Raw genomic sequence first — 24,588 nt, 5'->3', positions numbered from 1 at the left:
ATTAAAATGGAAGAGAAAGGCATATGTGTGTCAGATCTTTCTTTAAAAATATATATTCATTTACTTGACTAGTTTTTCCTACATTTTTCACTCTTATTTTTATTTGTCTTTCAGGGCAAGGCTGCTGGTTGATGATCTGCCTTTGTCAATGACTGCTGAACTTCAAGAAATAAGACTGAGTCAACCTATACAATTGGGTGGGAATAATTTTGAAGGTTGCGTCTCAAATGTTTTTATACAAAGGTACTTAACTTGGGAATCTCTTTAGTTGAAGACATTGGGGTAAAGAAAAAAAATCCTCTTTTCCTTTATGAATAATTGGAATTGTTTCTTACTAATCTGCATTTCTTCTAGAAATATAAAATCTTGCTAATGCATACCTTGTTGCATAGCAAATTCTTGTGTTTGTCCAATTCATTACTTTTGTAAGAATTAATGGATTTTGATCTTTTGATGCATTGAGCAATATGAATTTATTCCTTCATTAGAAGTTTGTTTTAAAGGCATCATTATATTGAGATACATATATTGCAAAGCCCAAAATTTTCAAACATGTATGCCTAAGTTGTACTCACCACAAATACATGTGCAGCCAGATAAGCTGAATGAGCAAACCACATTTGTATTTGCAAAATGAATAATTACATCAACAACTAGGGGTATTTGTAAAAAGATCTGATTGCTGATTTATGTTACCCAGTTTTTTCCCTCCACACAGATGTATTTTTGCAGGCCAATTTAAAAAAGAAATTTCACCTAAAGTGTTTTCAATCATCAGATTAATTCCTGTCACAGGTATTATCCCAACTGGAGCCTGCTTCTTTCTGCTGACTATTGAGTGTTTCAATGTACATGAGTGTGTGTGGTGTCCCAAAAACTATGATGTATTTTTGGTTTGTATTAAGGATGTTAAATTTTTATTAATCAGCTAATCAAGTAGTCGATGGAATCAATTAGTTGATAAAGAGAGAGCAGAGGTGCTCACTATCCCTGCTGCACTTCTGCCTTTGAAATGCTCTTGCTACATTTCAAAAGCAGAGGCACAGCTTCTGGGACCATACACGAGCTGGGACATCCGATTCCCAGCTCACGCCCAGTCCCCTGCTGTGCCTCTACCTCCCCCTCCCCCTCCCCCTACAGAGACTTTTAAGCAGTGGCTCCTGCTCCCTCCTTCCTTGCTGCCTCTGATAGAGGCAGTGGGGAGGAGAAGCAACTAGTCAAGTAGTGACTTAACTAGTCACTTACATCCCTAGTTTATATATATCTTCATTAAATCTTTGCCTTAGCGTTGTGCATCTGTGATCTACAAAGGCCAATTCCGGAGAGATTCTTTCAACCTTACAACCTACATATATGTACATGTATTCTCATTGATTTGACCTTTGCACCAAAAAAATTGGTTTTTAAAATATTTCTGGCAACAGGGTACCTCAGTTCCTTAGCGGTATGAATATAGCAGAAGTGGGATTAATCAGGCAAGAGCTCCTTTCATTTGGTGCAGTTTTCCCACTCAGTAGATCATACAATATCTTCAAGGATTTTTTCCCCCCAAGGGAGCAGCTGAGATCTTTAATTAGGCTTGGCCTGCACAAGCTGCCAGTGTTACAGCACCAGATGATTTCCTAGTAACATCACATGCTAAGGCAAAATATATGAGTTCTTCTTATAGTGATTCTGGATATGCCTGTGCCAAGAGTTTAGGATCACTAATATAAATCATGCTGTTGTGACAGGTGAAAATTGGCAGATGTCCCTAGAACACACTGTCATTGAAAGTAGATCAACTTGTAAGACTGTGTGTCCAAACAATCCTGCTTTAGAATAAAGTTTCAACAATACAGCTGGTGGTTTTCATTAACGAATAGGGATGATAAAGGGTGGTCTCCTGGAGTACTCTTTGTTCATTCTCATTCCTCATGTTTATTCCTCATTCTAGGACAGATCAGCTCCCTCAAGTTCAAAATCTAATCAATTATACTGAGAAGACTGGTGTCTCTGTGGGAGCCTGCAGGATATACAAGCCACCCCAGCCAATGCTGCTGAAAGAATTAGCAGATTCTAATGTCTCTAAGGTTTGTTTATCTTTATAATAAACTCCAATCTACATTGATTCTCAGGCTTAGGCTCCACCATCATGGGCTGCCAGGGCTGTGTTACTCCTTTTCCATCTAGCATCGAGAACAGCTCTCCTTTCTCCATATCCCATACTCAACATACCAACTCTCCAGAATGGTAACAGTTCATTAGCCACTCAAAGGGGATGCTCAGTGATTCTGTTGTGAACTATGAAATAGGTATACTGAATTATTTTATTATAGTTCTCTGTATTATAGATTTAAATTCTCTTGTGATTACAGAAGGAAAAGCACCTTGCTTATCTGAGAGGTGCTGAAGTGCAGCTAGACCAGAAAAGCTGTGTTTTATCTACTCAGCTAAATTTCATCAATGGATCTTATCAGTTTGGCAACACTCCTAACAGTCATTTGCTATATACACTTTCCCAGACATCCTTGACAGACAGGTAATGTGATTATTCTCCATTCAACTTCCAATGCTGTATTCTTCAATGAACCTGTAGGTGCTAAGGATTATGATTTCGCAATGTCTCTCTCTTCTGGAGTAATGGGATGCACTTTGATTGTTCTCTTAAGGGCTTGACAGAGAACATTTTCTCCCAATCTTTGTTTCTACAAAACAAAGCTGAACAGGTTGCCTGGAGTGAGATGCTTGAATTTAGTGCACATTGGCTACGTCTAGATTGGCATGATTTTCCGCAAATGCTTTTAACGGAAAAGTTTTCCGTTAAAAGCATTTGCGGAAAAGAGCGTCTAGGTTGGCACGGACGTTTTTCCACAAAAAGTGCTTTTGAAGAAAAGCGTCCATGCCAATCTAGACACGCTTTTGCGCAAAACAAACCTGAGCTGTCTACACTGGCTCTTTTGCGCAAAAGGACTTTTGCCCGAACAGGAGCAGCATAGTATTTCCGCAAGAAGCACTGATTTCTTACATGAGATCGTCAGTGTTCTCGAGGAAATTCAAGCGGCCAGTGTAGACAGCTGGCAAGTTTTTCCGCAAAAGCAGTAGCTTTTGCGGAAAAACTTACCAGTCTAGACACAGCCATTGAGTCTAAACCTGGCAACTTCAGTCCACATTCAGAAACATGAATGGTATAAAACATAATTATGATTCCAACCAAAAGGCACTATTTTGTTAGCAAACTATTTGATTTGTGTTTATATATAAAAAAATCTCTTGCTACATTCCATCGAACAGTTAAGACGAGACTGCTTCCATTATTGATTTCTGAGGTGGAACTATCTGAGACCAATGACTAGATTTTTCAGAACAGTGTCCTTTTATGTCAAAGTTGTTGCTTCTGTTAGTTTGCCAAGACTAGAATTCAGGTCACACTATATGGCTTCTCTGTTCAGAGAGGATATTTAATTCAGTGGCTACCAAACAGTGAAGATATCCACTACTTTAAATTTACTACAGTACTGAATGCCTCATCAGCATTCAAATACTTAATAAATCCTCTCATTTTAAAGCACTGGTCATACATGACTATATATATTTGTTCCACTGAATTCACATTAGGGATGTAAAGGACTAGTCAACTATCCAATAAGCAAATGCTTATTGGATAGTCGACAGCATAGTCTATTAATTGCTCCCCCCCTTACTGCCTCAATCAGATAGAGGCAGCAAGGGGAGGGAGAAAAGGGGAGTACTTCAAAGTGGCAACACCGCATGGAACCCTGGGCTCTGTGTGGCATTTCCACAGAACCGGGGTCAGCTGGGGAGTTCCCAGCTGATCCTGGGCTCCGTGCGGCATTTCAAAGTGGCAGCGCCGCATGGAGCCCGGAGTCAGTGGGGCCTCTGAGTCCCCCACTGACCCCATGCTCCAGGCGGGCACTTCTGCTTTGAAATGCACAAGAGCTCCCACTGGGGACTCTTGTACATTTCAAAGCCGGCACGCTGCGTGCAGCCCAGGGCCAGCAGGAAGTTGATCCATGAAGAGTTCCAACTTTGAAATGCACAAGAGATGCCGCTGGGGCTCTTGTACATTTCAAAGGAGGAATGCGGAAGTGTCTCTAGAGTAGTCGATGGAAGTTCCATCGACTACTTGACTAGTAAATTAATCTATATTTAGCATCCTTAATTCACATACAACTTCCTGCACAGCATGACAGTAAGTGTAACATTTGGGATCACATATGCATCCAGTCTTATATTGATAATGCCAACAACTTCAGTGGAGTGATTCCTTATTTACACTGGTATAAGTCAGAGCAGATTCAGGCCACCTTGCATTTTTCTAAAGGATGTGGAAAAGGTATGACAATAAGCAAAACAAGGCCACATTCTAATGTCTTCTTTGCTACTCTCTTTCCACTAAAGGTCACATTTTTCAGTCGATGTACGGACTGCATCTACGGGAGGAATGATATTTTTTGTGGGAAGTAAGCCTGAGAGCTCTTATATGGCTCTTTATGTTTCAAAGGGACGTTTTGTCTTTTCATTTGGTGCTGGAGGAAGGAAAATTAAAATCAAAAGCAAAGCAAAATACAATGATGGGCAGTGGCATACTGTAAGTATTATGACATTTGGGACAAAGTTAACTGTATGAACCATTGAAAAATATGCATAGCACTTAACATGCAAAGCCATAAATGCTCAGAATTGTAATATGCCAGGAATATGTTCATCTTGAGGAGTGAGTTCTTGAGGTTGAAGGTTCATGTGGATGACAGGTCTTAGTTGTCAGAGAGCTTATGGTAGTGTCGTAGTTCTAAGGGAATTAGTATTGTAACAATACTGGTATTATTTGAGGAAACTTTGCCTCCCCCCCACAAAAGAGAACATTAAAGTAGTGATTATGTATCTGTGGGGAGGAGACATTTTGGTATAAGGCATTATTCTGATGCCCAGTGATGTATATCTAGAAAGTCAATGGAATTACACTGGTTATATAATGGAGCAATGAAAAACAATGAACTTGGGTAACTGATGCATTGCTGGATGTGCAAAATAGTCTTTTAGGGTATGTCTACACTACCCCCTAGTTCGAACTAGGAGGGTAATGTAGGCATACCGCACTTGCAAATGAAGCCCGGGATTTGAATTTCCCGGGCTTCATTTGCATAAGCGGGGAGCCGCCATTTTTAAAACTCCGCGCAGCGCGGCTACACGGGGCTCGAACTAGGTAGTTCGGACTAGGCTTCCTATTCCGAACTACCAGTACACCTCGTGGTGTACCGGTAGTTCGGAATAGGAAGCCTAGTCCGAACTACCTAGTTCGAGCCCCGTGTAGCCGCGCTGCACGGGGTTCGAACCAGCGGGGTTTTAAAAATGGCGGCTCCCCGCTTATGCAAATGAAGCCCGGGAAATTCAAATCCCGGGCTTCATTTGCAAGTGCGGTATGCCTACATTACCCCGCTAGTTCGAACTAGCGGGGTAGTGTAGACATACCCTTAGTTTTCAACTATAAGGCATTTGAAATAGCGTGTTGTGCACCAACTTTCTTTATATTTTTGTTAGTTTCAAGTGAGCTTTCAAAAATGTGCATTGATTTTAGAACTATCCAGTCTATAACTTGGTGGATAGGATTTTCAAAAGTACCAATATAATTTAGGAGCACAAGTTCCACTGACTTTCATTGGGACTTGTGCTTCTACCTCACATATGTGATTTGAAATCCCACCCAATGCGTCTAATGTTAATTATGCTTTTCTCCTTAAAGGTGGTATTCAGTATAGATGGGAAAAATGGCCGTCTTGTTATTGATGGTCTGAGGGTCAAGGAAGGAAAATTGGCAAGTAATTCCACCTTCAGCATTAAGCCACCAGTCTATCTGGGTGGACTTCCATCCCTGAAAGTACAGGTAAATAATGGAGATTTTGTTTGTTTGGCTTTTCATGCACTGCAGATGAAGACACTGAAGTGTTGTAAAGGGAGATCATAATGATGAGATTTAGATTACTACGGTCATCTATATATGGTGTCCGCAAATTCCTAATTATAGGCTCCTTCAATCCCCACCTGTATGCTCAGTCCTCAATTTGACACAGATTATCAGCATTTCAGTCTATAAACTGATTGCAGCCATGTGCTGCCCCAATTCCCCTTTGCCTCCAAAAGTCAAATTTCTCTTTTCTCCATGAACATCCCTTTCCCTTAGAATGTTTACTTCAGTAGATACTTCAGGTGTTTCCAGCTATACTAGATTTAGTAATATTCAGTACAGGAGGGAGGGATTCCCACTTATCCCTCCTCAAATCACAGTGATTAATTATAGATGTAGAACCTGATTCTAATCTTAGGTATGCATTGCTTCTGTCACCTTTAAAAATGACCTGTTAGGGTGGGTGGGTGCGTGGACAGTATGTTGTCAGTACTTTGATGTCTCATTGGAAGACATCTGTTCTACAAATAAGATTTCACAGAAAAAGGGCTTTTCTCACAGTGTGTGACATGTTTTTCATGGCTATGTAATTGATAGGATCCTAGTAATAACCCTTCCAATATTTCAACATTTTCTAGAATGCTTGACTTTTTAATAATTCATTGGCATTGTTTCATGACATAGTACCCATTTTCACTGTATCAGGAAGAGTCTTTAGGTGGGTTTTCCACCATCAAACAATGCTGAAGAACTGCTTGGCTGATCCATTGCTAAAATAAAAAATAAAATAAACCATGTTGTTGTTGTTCATGTTTTAAATATGTTTTCAGAATATACCAAGAAAGAGTTTTGTGGGTTGCCTGAGAAATTTCAAAATGAATGGAAAGGTCATTAATACTCCTCACCAGAACATTGGTGTCCCTCCATGTTTGGATGGTTCTTTGGAGACTGGGGTATATTTCTTTAATGAAGGGGGATATATCATCATTGGTAAGTAGTGCAGCAATCACTACAGGAAGATATGTCTTTATTATATAATAATCCTAGCTAGCTAGATAATGGAGCTATATCTGTATTGTATCACAAACTGATATTTGTGTGTGTGTGTGTGTGTATCTGTATTGTATAACAAACTGATACTTGTGTGTATGTATGATATGTTTCCCTTTTTAATGTGCTGTTCTAATTATTCTCCCTCCTCCCCCTTTTATACCTGCAGATAATTCTTTTGTGATGGGTTTGGAATTTAAAATCATATTTAACATCCGTGTCAGAAGCCTCACTGGTGTCTTACTCCATACCGGAAACAAACAAGGCAACTATTTTACTGTTTACATGGAGGCAGGAAGGGTGAGTATATGATTCATTTGCATTTGCATTTTTTTACCATAACTTAGAAGAGAGAGACCTTACTTTGAAAACCACACTAACTTTATACAAAAAAACCCCATCATGGTGGTGTCTTATAATCACCTCTTGGGAGCTTGGACCCTAAATCTGTTACTAAACCAGTATGACCAGCTTCCATTATATGCACACAGGCTTGCAAGGGGCAGCTCCATAACCGTGCAGAGAATCCTCCACTCCTCAGGACAAAGAGCAAAAATCTAAAAGGGTTTAGGACAGTGGATCGTGGAACCATTAGATGCGCCCTTTGCAAAGCTGCTAGGAAGAGCACATCCATGGAGCACTGCTCTGTGCAAACCCCTGTGTAGTTTCTCCTTAGCTTTCTGCACATACCCAGCGCAGAATCTCAGCAGCTCTATTTTAGTATCTTTTGTGGCAGCTGAAGGATGTGTCAGAAAGGTTGGAGGAAACGAAGGAGTCAAGGCAAGGGGATGGAGGGATGTGTTTATAGAGTATAAACAGTGCTCTCTGAGGATACTGTAGAATCTACCTTCCTTTAAGGAAGTCTGGGAGTCCAAATATTTTGACTCTGCCTTTTAAAGTGTTGGGAGAATGCACCAGTCAGCAAGTTCAGTAAATTGTTTAGGGCAGGATATTCTTTTGTCTCTCTTTTCCCTAATAATTTGAGAGATGACTGTATTACAGGTTGCTGTCTCTGGAAATAATGGTGCTAGAGAGTTCCAGACAACTGTCACACCTCAGCAGTCACTGTGTGATGGACAGTGGCACTCGATAGCAGGTACAGTATCCTCTTGCCTGCGCTTCTGAAACTGGAAAGGGTGGGGAAAACAACAAAGACTGTCGTAGCCCCAAATTTTAAGTAATTCCATTGTTGTTTCTTCTGAGAACACCTGTTATTATTCTAAGATTGCATATAGGGGAGAAAACATCTGGGCTTTCATGTTGAATCGTTTTTCAGTCCCAGAGTTTTTGATATGTCAGTTTGACTTTGGAATAATAGTGAACTAAAACTTCCCCTGTAAATCACATTCCTGAAAGACAAATGCTTCTTAAAATAGTAAGTTAGGGCCAGTGGATGCTTAACTAGTGCAAAGTTACTGATTTACCAAATTTCTTACAGTAACTAAGAAACAACACCTTGTGCAGCTGGATGTGGATACAAAGAGCAACTCTACCATTGGCTTCTCTGCCACACTTTCTGCTAATGTGGCTCATTCACTTTATTTTGGAAGCATTCCAGGTAATATTACTTAAAATTAATCTTTCATTGCTCCTCCTGGTGTTTTGACTTTTTTCCTTTCAGAAAAAAACAATAAACATGCTATGAACCATATCATCCCCTATAAGGGAAAAAACACATGACAGGAGACTTAGCTTGTATTATTTCATCATTTTCATCCATTAGGAACAGAAGCACTCTTCAGTAGACATAGCTATGTCTACTCTGTGAGTTAAGTTGGCAAAGCTACATCAGTCAGGGGAATAGTTTTTGCATACCTCAACTTACATAGTTATACTGATATAACTTTCATGTGTCAACCAAACCTGGCATCGGGAGCAGACCCACTGCTGTAAACCCACACATCTGTTATCTTTAGAGGTCAGTGCCATCCATTGGGAACCCTATGGATTTGCACTGTATCCCAACTTTCCCATCGCTCCGAAGTCTGCCTGGCTCTATCAGGGTCTGTGCTGTCAATACCTCCTCACTGTCCTAGCCCCACAATCAGGCTGTGTCTACCTTGGTGCGATCTTGCGCAAAAACGGCTGCTTTTGCACCAAAACTTGCTGCCTGTCTACACTGACCGTGAGTTCTTGCGCAAGAACACTGACGTACTGATGTATGAAATCAGGGCTTCTTGTGCCAGAACTATGATGCTCCTGCTCAGGAATAAGCCCTTTTGAGCAACTGTTCTTGCGCAAGAGCCCAGTGTAGACAGGCAACATGAATTTCTTGCGCAAGAAAGCCCTATGATTAAAATGGCCATCGTCGCTTTCTTGCGGAAGAGAGCGTCTACACTGGCATGAATGCTCTTGCGCAAAAGCACATCTCTTGCGCAAAGGCACATGCCAGTGTAGACGCTCTCTTCTGGAAGAGTTTTTGCCAGTGTAGACGTAGCCTCAGAGTTTGGTTTTTTCTGTGCTACAGGGGTCACAATTCTGTTATGTGAAATTTGAGCCAAGAGGGAGGTAAAAAATGCTAGTGTAAAAATGAACGGGTGCAGTGAGGAAGGCAGAGAGAGCCTCAGATCTGACACTTGCTCTTTTCTGCAATCCAAGCTAGGCCTCTGATCAAAAAGGGGCAATACTATGAACATTTCAGTATTTATACTGAGTCTGATGGCCCTTCTTCTGTTTTCACCCCATCTAAATTAGGGATCCTCGGGATGCTTCAGTTCAGAGTAAAAACCGATGATGGAGTTTCATTCACCCAAAGTCCTGCTTTTCTGAATGCAGGAGGGAAGCAAAAGCAAAAAGGAGTTTCTTAGCTTACATGCCCACGCTTCTTTTGACCAAAACTTCCCAAACAGCATTTTTCTCTAAGCATCTTTCCGGGTCACATCATGCTGTCTCAGACACCTGCCTGGTAGGGATGTTAAATTTCGATTAATCAGCTAATTGAGTAGTCGATGGAACTTCCATCGACTACTCGATTAGTTGATAAGGGGGAGGTGGGGTGCACGCTATCCCGGCTGCTCTTCTTCCTTTTAAATGTAGTCAGAACTGAAGGCAGACGAGCAGCAGTCAGAACACGGGACAAGCGGGTACTCAAGCAGTCCCCGCTCACCTAGGCTGTGTCTACACTGGCATGAATTTCCGGAAATGCTTAAAACAGAGTAGTTTTCGTTATAAGTATTTCCGGAAAAAGAGTGTCTACATTAGCAGGCTGCTTTTCCGGAAAAGCATCCGTGGCCAATGTAGACGCGCTTTTCCGGAAAAGAGCCCCGATCGTCATTTTTGCGATCGGGGCTTTTTTCCGGAAAAGACTACTGGGCTGTCTACACTGGCCCTTTTCCGGAACAGTGTTCTGGAATAAGGACTTATGCCCGAGCGGGAGCAGCGTAGCTTTTCTGGAATAGCGGCTGATTTTGTACAGTAGATCGTCGTTGCTTTTCCAGAAATTCAAGGGCCAGTGTAGACAGCTCACAGCTTATTACGGAAAAGCGGCTGATTTTCCGGAATAAGTGGCCCAGTGTAGACACAGCCCTAGTGTTCTCCTGTTGCACTTCTGCCTTTGAAATGTAGCAAGAGCTCCACTGCTTGAGTCCCCGCTCACCCTGTGTTCCCCTGCCTTTCCTCCCCCCTGCAGAGACGGTGCTGGGGAGAATTGGCTTTTAAGCTGGCTCCCCCTAGCAACAGCTCCTGCTCTCCCCACCCGTTGCTGCCTCTCTCTGATAGAGGCAGCAAGTGGATGGGGGGAGTGATGAGTTGGGTCACTACTCGACTAAACGATAAGCATATGCTTATTGGGTAGTCGACTAGTCGCATGTGTCTCTACTGCCTGGTTGTGTTCCCCCATCCTCCCACCAAAACAAAGAAGGCCCTCTGCCCATATAGTCCCAACTCCTTGGCAGGTTCTCATACTCCTTTTGTCTTAGGTGGGGGCTTGAGATGAATTTATCCTTCCAGTTGTATTAACTGAAGGGTGCATTCACACCCATCAATATCACTGAAATTATTGTATTTACCGTAGTAAAGTTCAACTTGAAATGTTGGCATCAAATGTTGGCATCTGAAAATAAAGTCTCTCCAATCCTCTTACTCCTAAAGCCACCTGCGTGCTGTAGCCAGTGAAAATAGGTCATATTATTGAGCTGCTCTTTCATTTTTGTCTTTACAGCGAATTTGGAAACACCATGGCTTCCTGTTCGGGACTCGTTCCTTGGCTGTCTGCAAAACATTAAAATAAATGATAAGCCTGTCTCCAACAGCAAAATTTCAGAGGTCCACGGAGTAGTCAGCTTGCATGGGTGCCCTGCCAATTAACTTTGCCATTACATATTAAGGAAATTATTTGTACACTCATTGATTTGGATCACCTGATGTACTGAGAGAATTACTGAAGTATGGTTTTCTCTTCCCTGAGCACTGTTTCACTCATCAATTATGATGTTCAAAATGACTTACAAGTTGATGCATCTTCTGGAATGGCGGCCTGTGCTAGAGCTAATTAAAAGTCTTGGTTTTGTTGGACTTTTTATTAAATTGTATTGCTTCACATGGTAATTCATTGGGTGTGTGACATATACATAAAATATAAACTAGTGTTGTATATACACGTTGTGGGCCACACACTGAATTCAGCATCCTTGATGTAGAATTAGAATAACTCTATTGACTTAACTGGAGTTATTTTGGTTTTATGTTAGTGTAAGTGATTGCAGAATCTGGCCTAATATAAATAATTTTATTTTAAAAATATACATGTCTTTGGGTTGATGAACAGCATTTATACTGAAGCGTATATTAATGTTAAAAACAATAATATAAATATTATTATTTTTGAAGCACTTTAAAGAGTAGAACGCTGGAAGATTGTTGGTGTGCTAAAAGTTCTGGAGCCAAATAAATGCAGTGTGCTCTTTTTAAGTCTTCTATATTCTTATTTGGGTAAGAAGACTAAATTCTTCAAATATGTATTTTTTCCCTTAACTTGTTCACCCATAGCCATTGACTTCAAGGAGACAACTTGAGTAAGCAGGACTGGTGCCATATTTCTCTTCAACAGAATTTAGATCTGAAACACTTCTGATTAAGATAATTTTCCCTATGGACCTCAGAGCCAGGATAGATGCTCTGTTTCTTTTTGCGATGAAATGAAGACAAGGCAGATACATTAACACAGAGGTACCTCACACACTTACACAGCACAAGCTGCAACACCAGTTGAATCGCCAGGCCCTGGGGCCTCTGCCTCCTTTTCCCACCCCCTTCAGCAGGCCTGTGCAACATTAAAATCAGGAAAATATTTAATCTGATGTTCAAATTTTCATTTTTTGTCTATAATCCCTCCAGAACCCTGTTTACCTTGTTATGCATATGGGGCTGGACTGAGTAGATGTTGTGGGGCTTCAATCGCCAGCCTCATTCAAGCCCAGCATTTTCTACGTATTTAAGCTTTAGTTCACTCCTCAGCAGGGCTGTAGTCCCCATCTTTGACAACTCCACTCACTCCCTTCCAAGGCTTAGCTAGGCAAGTCTCTTTGGAAGCTCTAACATTGTTCCTAAAGTTAGCCATTAGGTGGCAGTATAAACAAGTCTGTGAGTTTCACCTCCAATGCCTTCCAGCCAAAGATTCAGAAGCCCTTCCTACCTGTGAGAGTTTACAGGACATGTAGAATGGGTATAACACATGCTGCCTAGCTAGATAGATTTGAGCATGACTTGCATACATTATCTTGTGGCTTCAATGCTTTAATTTGTTAATCAAACAAAAAACCCTCCATTATACCAGATCTGTGTTGAAACTTGCTCCTTTTTGGATGGTGATTCTGTGATGGGCAAAGCCAGTCCCTCTTTGGCTATGCTGCCACAGAACACTGCATGTCATCAGTCTAATTCTAGTGGGGGGTGAGGGGCAGACAGGGTGTGAAGAAACTGCACAGAGGATGAACTGTGACGGAGACTAGAGCATGTGGCTCTTTGGCTGTGCCCTTGCGGGCAGCTATTTTTTGGAAAAAAACCCCCCACTAAATTTACTTTATTTGCTTCTTTATACTCAACAGTGGTCTGCAACCCATTGATCATGACCAACTGGTTGATCCTGTAGCCCAGTGGTCTCCAATCTTTTTACACCCAAGATCACTTTTTAAATGACAGACCAAGCCAAGATCTACCGCCCCGCCCCTTCCCTGAAGCCCCGCCCTCTCTCTTCTCCTCCTCTCCATCACTTGCTATCCCCAATCCTTATACTGCTACTTTAAAAAAAAATTCCCACCATTCCTCGCAGCTACTCACCTGTGCTGTTGCTCGGTGAGTAGCTGCTCCTCAAATGAGGAAATCTAATGTAAATGTATTGTGCAGGCGCGCAGTTCAGAGAGGGCTCAAGAGCTACTCTTAGAGCCTCCGAGATCTACCGGTAGATTGTGATCTACTGGTTGGTGACCACAGCTGTAGCCTTTGCCACTCAATTGCAATCTCCTGGCTGCTAAAAGTCTAGTGGTTCAACAGGACTCAGGCAGGCTACCCGCTGGCTGGCTGGAAGGAGATGGCTGCTGAAATGTCTCTGCACGCCCATGGTGGGGACGGAGGCAGGTCCATCTACTGCTGTTGACCCCAGCACTGTCCTCACAAATCCTAGTGGCCGGGAAGCAGCCAATAGGAGCTACAGGTGGTGCAGGTGCACACAGAGACCAGATGCCCCCCTTCCCCTAAGGAGCATGCAGAGACATGCCAGCAGCCAGATGCTTCCAGGAGCAACGTGGGGCCATGGCAGGTAGGCAGCCTGCCTCAGGCCTGCTATGCTGTCAGAGCCTACACCTCACATCTCCTTCCCGCACCTCACCCCCTCTCCTGCATTCAGACTCCCAGACCCAACACCCAAGTCCTTTGGCCCAGCCCAGAGCCCCCTTCTGCACCAAACTTCCTTCCAGAGGCCACACCCCTCATCCCCTTCTGCACCCTATCACTTTGCACCAGCCTGGAGTCCCCTCTTGCACAAGACAATGATAAATTCTCCAGCAATTGCCCAGCAGTATTCCCATAATTCCTGCATGCCAAACCGCTCTCTGCAGCAGATTCTTCCTGCCTCCCAAAGTAGTGTCAGTCAGTCTAGTCCTCCTCCCCACAACCCAGAAAGCTCTTGAATTCGAAGGCCAGAAGGATGTACTGTGATAATCTAGTCCAGCCGTGGCCAGCATGCGGCTCCTGAGCCGCATGCGGCTCTTGCCCCCCAAAAGTGTGGCTTGTGAAGCTGCTCCTGCGCCCCCACAATGGCTTCTGCTGGCTCCCACCTGGGCCTTCGGCTTCCCTGTGCTTACTGGGTCAGAGCTGCGGGGTTTTAAAAATGGAGGCCAAGATGGTGGCCATCTTAAAGGAGCAGCCACCTTTAAAAAAAAATTTGTTGTTTTTGCTTGACAATTCTGTTCCGGGGGGGAGCTTCTTTTTTTTTTTTTTTGGACAATTCTGGTGCGGCTGTTCGCATTTTTTCCACCGCTGTTTTGGCTCTTTCTGTTAAATGGGTTGACCACCCCTGATCTAGTCTGACCTTCTGTATAGCACAGGCCATAGAACAACCCCAAAAATAATTTCTAATTTTGCAATAGCTAAGATTTTGTATCACAGCCCTAGGCAGATCTCAGATTCCAGACCCTTTCATTTAACCAGAGCTCGTTCTAGTGCTGACTGGAAATATATTTAGACAGTTATATTGAATAATCTTTAGTGATTGGTATTACTTAAAAGCTAACAAACTCTAATATGTACTGTAATTGTGTTGCAAAGTCAGTTCTGTTTTTCATCATTTCTGTCAGTCCCATAGTCAACTGATTGTTCCATAACATCAGCTCGTCTCAGCAACTTGTGCCAACAAGTAAAACAATCAAGAACTTGGATATATATGCACCTAGACACACACAGATCTACAATTGGCTAATAAATCCTTCAGCCAATCCATGGCCCTTTCATCTGCTACCCAACTGTTCCACCTCCAACAAAAGAACAAGTGTGGTGGCTCTCTCCTGTCTTTATTTTCTACTGTATTTGTATCCTTTTTCCCCAGTCAGCAATGAGCAGTTTTATTTCATATTGTTCTCCCCCTGCTGGGAACATCAAAGCTTTGTTTATCCTGCTGCCTCCTATGAAGTACATCTCTCCCCCATACACACAATGGCTGCATAACCATACACACAATGGCCCTGCCTCCCTGAGCAGATCCTGCATTATATTATGGCTTCACAATGCATTCCTTGCTGTGCTCTTGGCCTGTTTAATTGTGTGTGTGTGTGGGGGGGGGGGGGGGAGAGAGTGTAATTTTTAAAAATGTCTACTTCTTTCTTTAGCTCATGTCAGAAATAAAACAAACAGGTACAATTTTCTATCAATCTCCATGGCTGTGTCTAGACTGGCACAGTGCTCCACTTAGGAAGGAACAATCAGTTCCATACATACAAGATGGGAAGCGACTGTCTAGGAAGGAGCATGGCGGAAAGGGATCTAGGGGTCATAGTGGACCACAAGTTGAATATGAGTCAACAGTGTGATGCTGTTGCAAAAAAAGCAAATATGATTCTAGGTTGTATCAACAGGTGTGTTGTAAGCAAAACTCGTGAAGTCATTCTGCCGCTCTACTCTGCACTAGTTATGCCTCAGCTGGAGTACTGTGTCCAGTTCTGGGCGCCACATTTCAAGAAAGATGTGGAGAAATTGGAAAGGGTACAGAGAAGAGCGACAAGAATGATTAAAGGTCTAGAGAACATGACCTATGAAGCCAGGCTTCATGAACTGGGCTTGTTTAGTTTGGAAAAAAGAAGATTAAGGGGGGACATGATAGCGGTTTTCAAATATCTAAAAGGGTGTCACAAGGAGGAAGGAGAAAATTTGTTCCTCTTGGTTTCTGAGGACAGGACAAGGAGTAATGGGCTTAAAGTGCAGCAAGGGAGGTTTAGATTGGACATTAGGAAAAAATTCCTAACTGTCAGGGTGGTCAAATATTGGAATAAATTGCCAAGGGAGGTGGTGGAATCTCCCTCTCTGGAGATATTTAAGAACAGGTTAGATAGACATCTGTGAGGGATGGTGTAGACGGAGCTTGGTCCTGCCTTGAGGGCGGGGGGCTGGACTCGATGACCTCTCGAGGTCCCTTCCAGTCCTATGATTCTATGATTTTGCGGAAATAGTTTTTCCGTTAAAAGTATTTCCGCAAAAGCGTGTCTAGATTGGCATGGATGCTTTTGTGCAAAAAGTGCTTTTGGGCAAAAGCATCCGTGGCCAGTCTAGATGCGATTTTGCGCAAGAAAGCCCCTATCGCCATTTTAGCCATCGGGGCTTTTTTGTGCAAAACAGTTCTTCCCTGTCTACACTGGCACTCTTGCGCAAGAGGACTTTTTCCCGAGCAGGAGCGTGAAAGTATTTGTGCAAGAAGCACTGATTTTGTACATTACAAAGTCAGTGCTCTTGCGCAAATTCAAGTGGCCAGTGTAGACAGCTGGCAGCTGCTTTTGCGCAAAATCTTACCAATCTAGACGCACCCCATGTGTCTCCTAAAAGGACATTAAGTAGGACCCTTTGCAGAAGAAACCACTTGATTTTAAAATGGATAGATTTGCAAACTAATTGGATAGCATTACTCTAGGCACTAACTCTACAAGACATGAGTACTAATCTCCTTCTCACAACTGCTGACTCGGGCATCATATTTGCAGGCAGAGGTGGGGAAGGGGCTGGTCATGCTGAGCTGGAGTGCCTTGTTTCCAGCTGATACATAGTATTACCTGATAACAGTCTTCAAATACATTAAGGGCTGTTATAAAGAAGGCTGTGCCTACTTGTTCTCCATGTCCACGAAAGGCAGGATGAGAAGTAACGGTCTTAATCTGTAGCAAAAAAAGATGTAGGTGTGAAAATAGGGAAAACTTTCTGACTTTAAGGTGTGACCGGACCACTTAAAGGGCTTGATAGAAGAGGAGAGAGGCAGCTCTTAAAAAAACCAGCAACAGCCCTAGCTAAGCAGGGGCAGCTGAGACAGGGCTGCTATAACACAATTAAGGGCCAGGTGAGTTGATCCAGGCTGCCACGGGACCTCTTTAAAAGCCTTCCCTGTGGGGGAGGATACTGGGGGAGTGGAGCAAACAACTGATAAGGGGCCCCTAAAGGTAGGAGGGGAGGGACTCGGGCAGGGAGTGTTTGGAGATTCCTTTTCCTCAAGTGGCCAGAGGAGGACTGGCCCAGGGCATTGGCCCCAACACACCACTGGTTTGCCAGGGACAGAAAGCCAAATGCTGAAACAAGGCGAGTGAGACAGGGTTCTGGGACCCAGGAGTGGGAGTGACCCTGCCATAAAGTCTGGTGTTATGGTTGATGGATTTCCATTCCAAACAGCTAAATGTAGTTATGCTCCAGAACAGACTTCCAAAGGAAGTTGAGGAAGCTGGATTATTGGAGGTTTTTAAGAATACAGTAATTCCTCATTTAAAACTATAGCTCTATTTCAGAAAATGATTGTGTTAAGTGAAAGTGTTATGTGGGGTCAATTTTCCCATTGAAAATAATGGAAAAGGTGGGGGTTGTGTTTCCAGGGGTGGTGTCTGTTGGAACCGGGACATAAGGTTGGGGGAGAAAGGGGATTGGGTTACAGCAGGGAGGAGAGGTGTTTAGCTCTGGGGAAAGGGAGGAGAGAGGAGGGGGATTGGGTTGGGAGTATGTCCCTGTGACTGGTCTGCCGGGACCCGCACTGCGTCTGGTGAGTGGGGGGGTCGCTGGGGAACAGAGTGGTGAGCAGCAAACCCTCTGCCGCTTTGCAAACCCTCTGCCACTGGTGATGGTCCGGCTGGGGAAATCCAGCCACTAGCCTGCAAGCGGGGGCAAAGCAGCCGGTGAGGCAGCAAGGAACGGCGTGGTGAGCGGCGAACCCTCTGCCGCTTTGCAGGGAGGCGGGGGAAGCCCTGTGCAGCCGCCAGCAATGGGCTGGCTGGGGAAATCGTGGGACAGTCATGTAATTCAAAAAGCACGATTTTTTTTTAAGGGAATATTGTCGCAAAATGTTAAGCGGGCACGTGTTAAATGAGGAATTACTGTAGATTGGACAAACACATGCCAGGGATGGTCTAGGTTTACTTGGTCCTGCCTCAGCACAGGAACTGGACTTCAGTTCTTAAGGTCCTTACAGCTGTACATTTTTGTGAGTCTATGACTACAGCTAAAAGGGAAATGTTAATACTTGACTAATATTACTTTGCCATGCAACCAATTGCTGTTTCTGAGGACCAAATAAATATGAAAAAATAATTTAGGAGGACAAAGGCACTCGGAAACATCTTGCCTGTGTTTCTAGCATTTATCTTCAGTAACAGCATTTACCATTAATCCTAAGTGGGAAGCATTCTGATGACTTTCTGTAAGATTGAATGATCATATTATCAAGCAGACCCTATAGCTTATGGAATATGTAAGATATATGGACACCAACTCTTTTCTCAGAGACTACACTAACACACTTTGTGGTGAAACAATCCCATTTGTGGAATAAGGATGTACAATAATTCATAATTTTTAACTATCCCTTTACTGAAATCAGAGCACTGAAACATTATTCAAGAATACAGTAATCAAAATAGTACATGCAAGGGGCAAAGTAAGCTCTCTTCTGTTCTCCAAGAATGTATGTGGGCTCGATCCAAAGTCTTCTGAAGACCATGGAAAGAGCTGCTGAATCAGGCTCTTTATGAACATTTAAAAAAAATCATAGAATCATAAGCTGGAAGAGATCTAAGGAGGTCATCAAGTCCAGCCCCCTTCCCAAAGCAGGACCGATCCCAACTAAATTAACCCAGCCAGGGGCTTTGTCAGGCCAAGATTTAAAAACCTCTAGGGATGGCGATTCCACCTCCTCCCTAGGTAACCCATTCCAGTACTTCTCCACCCTCCTAGCGAAACAGTTTTTCCTAATATCCAACCTAGACTTTCCCCACTGCAACTTGAGACCATTTTCTCAATACATATTCTCTGATATTCACCCATCCTCCTTCCAGTTAAATATGCAATATTGAGGGGGGGAAAAGCTATGTAAGTATATACAAGTGTGAAACAGTCTTCATATAGCTAAGCCACAACAAATATGTCTATTCTTACAGAAACATAATTCTTACATTGCCTAAAAAACTGACAGGAGAAAAAGGTAAAATCCGTGTGTAACCCCCACACATCATCTGGGTATGCTGTGCTGCCCCATCTACTGGTAGTGAGACCACTTACAGAGAGAATGAGCCTACTCTTCAGCCATAGGTGAGAGCCAGCTGGCTTTTGGCTCCTGCAGTGGAAGCTCATGTACTAAGCTCCAGAAGTCCCTGGTTCGGTTTCACCTGTTGGTGTTACACGTGCACTGCCAAAACAAGTAAAAAGTGGTTATAGGCAAAGTAGAGACAAAAAGAGGGTTGAGGAAAGATCCTCAATAAGCACCTGCCTAGGAGGCAGGCAGGCTCTCATGGCCTCCCATGAACAAACTCTGTGACTGAACATGGTCCTGTCCAGAGGCAATCCATTCAAGCTCCATGAAGGCAGCAAGTGGTCCAGCCATTAAACCTGGCAACATACACAGTCTGTGCAAAAATCAGGCTCTGATCCTGAGCATCTAACCTGCTTCCCATGTGCCCGTATAGCCTGGCTCCCTGTTACTGAGCAGCATTCATTCCTGCCGGTTTGCCCAGCAGCAGGCTGTCAGGTTCTTTGTGGCTCCATCTCTTCTGAGGCCAGGCATTCCCCTGCAAACTCTCAGTGTGTTCACACCAAGGAGATCTGAGGGAACAGGGATGGAAAGAGGAAGAAAGATGATGTGAGGCTGCCACACACACATATTTCTTTTCTCCTTTCAGACTCTTCTTTCTCCTCTTTGCTCCAATGTGTGTGGTGCAAGAAAACATCTGGCTTCTAATGACAGATAAACAAATTTAAATGCATGCAGCTACCAGCTAATTAAACACGTCTGTTTACAGCAGCAAATAGCAATTAGTCATCCCTAAAGCTTTCCACACCTCTTCCTGCCTATTTTGCTGGCCCCATTAAGAATGCCAGCTGAAGCACGTCTCTTCTGTGGCACACTGAAAACTGGGCTCCTTATGTTTATGAAGAATGTTGTGTGACTGAGCTTAAACCCCTTTGTGCAGCTTTGATCAGACTGAATCTTTGCTTCTTTGATCCATTCTGAGAACAACAGTACTTTGTGTGTAACAAGTGAGCTAATCAACCTCCGCCCAAGTACTGTAACCTCATCCAAATCCAATACTTCCATTGAAAGAAAAGATAGAATCAGGGCCTTTAGTTCAGTTCCCAATCCTGTCCTCTGGCCTCTTGAGAAGATTCATTTCTGGCTCAGAACTTTGTGTCAGAAACTGTCTCCCGGCATCTGGCCAAAACAAAAACCTGAATCCAAGCACCTTTTAAACTGTAGGAAAGTTTGGCTCTGGATCTGAATTCAGCACCTCAGATCCATCTCAGCTTAGGAGACATATAACTAAACTGGATCACAATCACACCTGGGAAATTCACAGATCCTACCATTGCTTTCAATGTTGTGCAGACTACTAGCAATGGAACCTGGGGTATGGTTTGCTGCACATACTGTTGTGGGAAACATAAGGGAGATTCTCATCCCTTTTATGACAGAGCCCAGTACTTTGGACAGGGGGGATGGGTGTTAGCAGCTCCAGGTGAAGAACTACATATAAGCTACCACTGGCCATGTACAACAAGTTTGATTAGTCCTACACAATCCAGGTACAGTACTGTGTAGTGGATTCGTGAGTGCCATTTAGTGGAACTGGAACCTCTATCAATAAATCTCTCCTGCAACAGAGGTCAGGGCAAGCAGGGGGGAGGGATAGGGACAAGCTAGAGAAGGGCAGGCCTAAATGAAGTTATAGGGCAACTATAGCCATTGGAATGGGATAGATTCCATGAAATGGCTACTTAACTTTAAAGATGGGGATTAGCCATCCCATCCACCTCCTATCTGCTACAGCTCTGTCTTCTTGAGCTGAGGTGGGCAATGGATTTGCCTTCAACTGAGGGTCTGACAATTATGCAAGCATCTTTGATAAACAATCCTTATATGTTTGAAAGAGATTCTTTGGTATATTTAGTAACATTTCCATATGACTTATTTATGTATTTTATTGATTTTTTTTGTGCCTCTCTTGTTCTAGTAGGTAGGCCCTTTAAATTATGACAACTGAACAAACACAAATTACATACGCCACACCGAACCATAACTTTGCCAGCAAACTTTAGTAGATGAAGATAAAAATAATTCAAGTAATTAAATTAAAGCCAAACAGTTACAGTAAAGAAAATCATGGAGGTTTTCACCGTGTGTTGAAGCATTTAAAAATATGCATGAGAGCCACTATTTAAAATGTTTTAGATAATTACTGTATTACTAATCTGAAAGTTAACTAATTTATAACTTCCAATTGCTATAGCTTATCATCAATTTGGTTTTATTGGTATCACCACCATTTCTCATAATAACTTGGGTACAAAAACCCTAAAGAAAATTTAAAAAACCAGGAAAAAACTTATTTTTGAAAACCTGTATGAAAATAGTTGTATGTTTGTTACAAGTGCCAAAAAGTCTGTGGGGAGATCAATAGCTAATGCAAATTCAATGTATGGTTCTTTGGAAGAATCACTGTCCTTTAACAATTATGAACAAATCCTCACCATGGAGCCTGGCTGGCACTAACAAGCACTGTGGTGTTATTACATGTGTGTGGATCGTTTGAGTGGAGATAGACTGAACAAAACATATCCAGGCAAAAATGTTAAGACAAACTTCTAGAAGACGTGAATCAATTCTTTCTTTGGAACTCTTTGAAAGTTCAGGAATATGATGATATAACTGAATGAAGGCAAACTATACAGATAAGCTGTGTCTACACAGGCACGATCTCGCGCAAAAGCAACTGCTCTTGCGCAAAAACTTGCTGCCTGTCTACACTGGCTGCGTGTTCTTGTGCAAGTAAACTGACATTCTAATGTATAAAATCAGGGCTTCTTGCGCTAGAACTCTTGACACTCCTGCTCAGGAATAAGCTCTTTTGTGCAAGAGCTCTTTCAGAAGAGGCCAGGTTAGACAGGCAACATGAATTTCTTGCACAATAAAGCCCTATGGTTAAAATGGCCATCAGAGCTTTCTTGTGCAAGACAGCATCTACACTGGCATGGATGCTCTTGCGCAAAAGCATATCTCTTGCACAAAAGCACATGCCAGTGTAGACGCTCTCTTCTAGAAGAGTTTTTGCAGAAGAACTCTTCCGCGAAAGAGTTTTTGCGTGAGAATGCGCCAGTGTAGACTTACCCATACAGTACATGTAGATCTGTGCCTGCTTGAGAGTATATGGCTGCTGATCAACATCATACCACAAGTGTGCTCAGTAGAATTCATAGCATTTGTAGAACATGTTAGACAATGTCTACAGAACTCAATAAAGCCTGAATGTGATGGGCTTCAACTATAAGGGAGGAACTACTATGTGATGTTCCCCCATCATGCTAACTCTAATATCAAGTCTCAGAGGGGTAGCTATGTTAGTCTGGATCTGCAAAAACGAGAAGTCCTGTAGCACCATAAAGACTAAGACCATGTCTACCCTATAGAGAAGATTGATGCAGCTGCAGTTGATCTTCTGGGGTTTGAATTAGTGAGTTGAGGGAAGACATTAATTTTTAACTGAGAAGGGTGCTCCTATTGATGCTGGTAGTCCTGCTCCTAAGCAGAGTAAGGGAAGTCGAAGGGAGAGTGCTCCCATCAACCTCCTGCAGTATGAATGGCACCAAAATTCAATTTAAGATACTTAGACTCAAGCTACACAATTAACATAGCTGGAATTGTGTATCTTAATTTGTACTTATCTCCTAGTGTAGACCTAGCCTCGTGAGTATAAAACACTTTGTCAGATGTGCATCTGATGAAGTGGTTTGTACCCATGAAAAGTTTATGCCCAAATAAATCTGTCAGTCTTTAACATGCCACAGGACTTGTTTCTCCTACTATCGTGAAAGTCCACAGCATATGTCCGTAGTGCCCTTTATAATAACACTTAGCACTAATGTAACGAAATCCTACCATGAATCTACATAGAAGCCCTCATCTACCCACTCTGTTTCACCTAGTTTTTCTCCTACCTCCACTACCTCTGTCTCCAACCTCATCCAGTCTCCTCCAGTTCTGTCCCTCTGCTTTTACTCCTCTCTTGTTCTGCTTTTTCCTGCCTCTGATCTAGCCAATTAATCTCCTCTCCCCTGACTCTAGTTCCACCACCAGCTGCCCTCCTCCGCCTCCACCTAATTAGAGCAAGAAGAAAGCAAAATGAGGGGGCTATCCACATGGCTCCAGCACCACTGAGCTCCCAATGCACTTGCCAGGAAAGTCACTTTGCTAACCCTTTGAAGGTGGATGCAGCCTTTGTATAAAATTCAGTCACAATAAATAATTAGCCCACATTGCTATCAGTAGAGCTCAATAAAGGAAGAGGCTCACAAGAGTGAAAGCAATCCTGTTTCCAATTACAAGGGAAACTCCCTATTATTAATGCTTTGGTTACTCAAGTGTTTTTTTTAACTGATTTACTTAAGTGTAGTGTGGTTAGCTGCGTGCATCTCTGTGCTGATGATACAACAGTTCATCATGATGTTAATATGAGCCCCGGGTGCAGGTGAAATGGCTTTCATAGACCACACTAGTATTTCCCCATCATTCCAGCATCCTTCTCTCAGCACCTCGGTATTATCTTCTGTATTGAATGATATTTGAAGGGTTGGAGAGATGAGTGTGTACACACACTCCCTCCCCTGCAAACACAGAATGATACTGCTATGTGATATATAGGATATGGCACTCTAAGGGGAAATGTAACCCAAACACCATGAGAGAGATTAAAAAAAGGTGTGACTATAAGATGTGGATGTGTGTGGCTACAACTCTTTAAAAAAACAACCCGATGAAAGAAAGGAAGGGAGAAAGAGAGGGGGAAAAAAGAGAGAGAAGACTGCTTTCTGAAGGAAGTGCAACTGAGTAAAATGATTTCTGATAAAAAGAAAAAAAATTCATGTGGAAAAATGTTAATGGAATAAAAAATGAAGAGCCCTCATGGGGAGGAAGAGATGATTTTCCTGTGTTATGTATAGAAGAGATACTTACAAAACAATGGTCTTCAATACATTTCCCGACTCTAGTATCATGATTATTGTTGTGTGTTACACATATGTGGTACAGGAGCTTTAGGGGGTAGCCGAGTTAGTCTGTTACAGAAAAAAACAAATGATCGGTAGCATTTTATAGACTAACAAAACATGTAGATGGTATCATGAGCTTTCGTGGGCACAGCCCACTTCTTCAGATGACCGGAGCTATGAGTAGGGGATATGAAAACTCGAAATAACCCCCTTTCCCTTCTCCTGTTTATTTCGAGTTTTCATATCCCCTACTCATAACTCCGGTCATCTGAAGAAGTAGGCTCAAAATCTCATGATACCATCTACATGTTTTGTTTGTCTATAAAGTGCTACCACACTATATGTGGTACAGTTCACTAACCACTGAAGGAAGCTTTCATGGTATAGGGCACTAAGCCTCTTGGGCAGATAGTGGTGAAATAACATGG

General features: G+C 42.7%; 1 protein-coding gene and 1 long non-coding RNA gene across 5 annotated transcripts in view; one reads left to right on the top strand and one right to left on the bottom strand.

Moving 5' to 3' along the window:
• LAMA3 (laminin subunit alpha 3) overlaps positions 1 to 11,695 on the top strand; it is a 194,752-nt gene extending 183,057 nt beyond the window's left edge. For all 4 annotated transcript variants that reach the window (XM_025181720.3, XM_075920832.2, XM_014570532.4 and 1 more), the window contains 10 exons: positions 115 to 243; positions 1,937 to 2,072; positions 2,358 to 2,521; positions 4,402 to 4,591; positions 5,744 to 5,884; positions 6,736 to 6,895; positions 7,125 to 7,255; positions 7,958 to 8,051; positions 8,394 to 8,513; positions 11,115 to 11,695. In XM_025181720.3, the coding sequence (XP_025037505.3) occupies positions 115 to 243; positions 1,937 to 2,072; positions 2,358 to 2,521; positions 4,402 to 4,591; positions 5,744 to 5,884; positions 6,736 to 6,895; positions 7,125 to 7,255; positions 7,958 to 8,051; positions 8,394 to 8,513; positions 11,115 to 11,260 (1,411 nt within the window). In that variant the 3' untranslated portion in view covers positions 11,261 to 11,695. The remainder of the gene's footprint in view (positions 1 to 114; positions 244 to 1,936; positions 2,073 to 2,357; positions 2,522 to 4,401; positions 4,592 to 5,743; positions 5,885 to 6,735; positions 6,896 to 7,124; positions 7,256 to 7,957; positions 8,052 to 8,393; positions 8,514 to 11,114) is intronic.
• On the bottom strand, positions 5,884 to 24,319 carry LOC102446106 (uncharacterized). Its single transcript, XR_016348787.1, has 5 exons — positions 19,565 to 24,319; positions 19,184 to 19,310; positions 16,705 to 16,806; positions 10,963 to 11,164; positions 5,884 to 6,675 (listed from the first exon to the last, which is right to left on the bottom strand). It is a non-coding gene; the product is annotated as an uncharacterized LOC102446106 (long non-coding RNA).
• Between the last annotated feature and the right edge of the window lie 269 nt (positions 24,320 to 24,588).

The sequence above is a fragment of the Pelodiscus sinensis genome, chromosome 2 (assembly GCF_052426305.1).
Source record: "Pelodiscus sinensis isolate ZL-2025 chromosome 2, ASM5242630v1, whole genome shotgun sequence".
In the NCBI taxonomy this organism is placed as follows: domain Eukaryota; kingdom Metazoa; phylum Chordata; order Testudines; family Trionychidae; genus Pelodiscus; species Pelodiscus sinensis.
The sequence above is the reverse complement of the archived record's forward strand: the minus strand, read 5'-3'. Positions and strand labels throughout refer to the sequence as shown.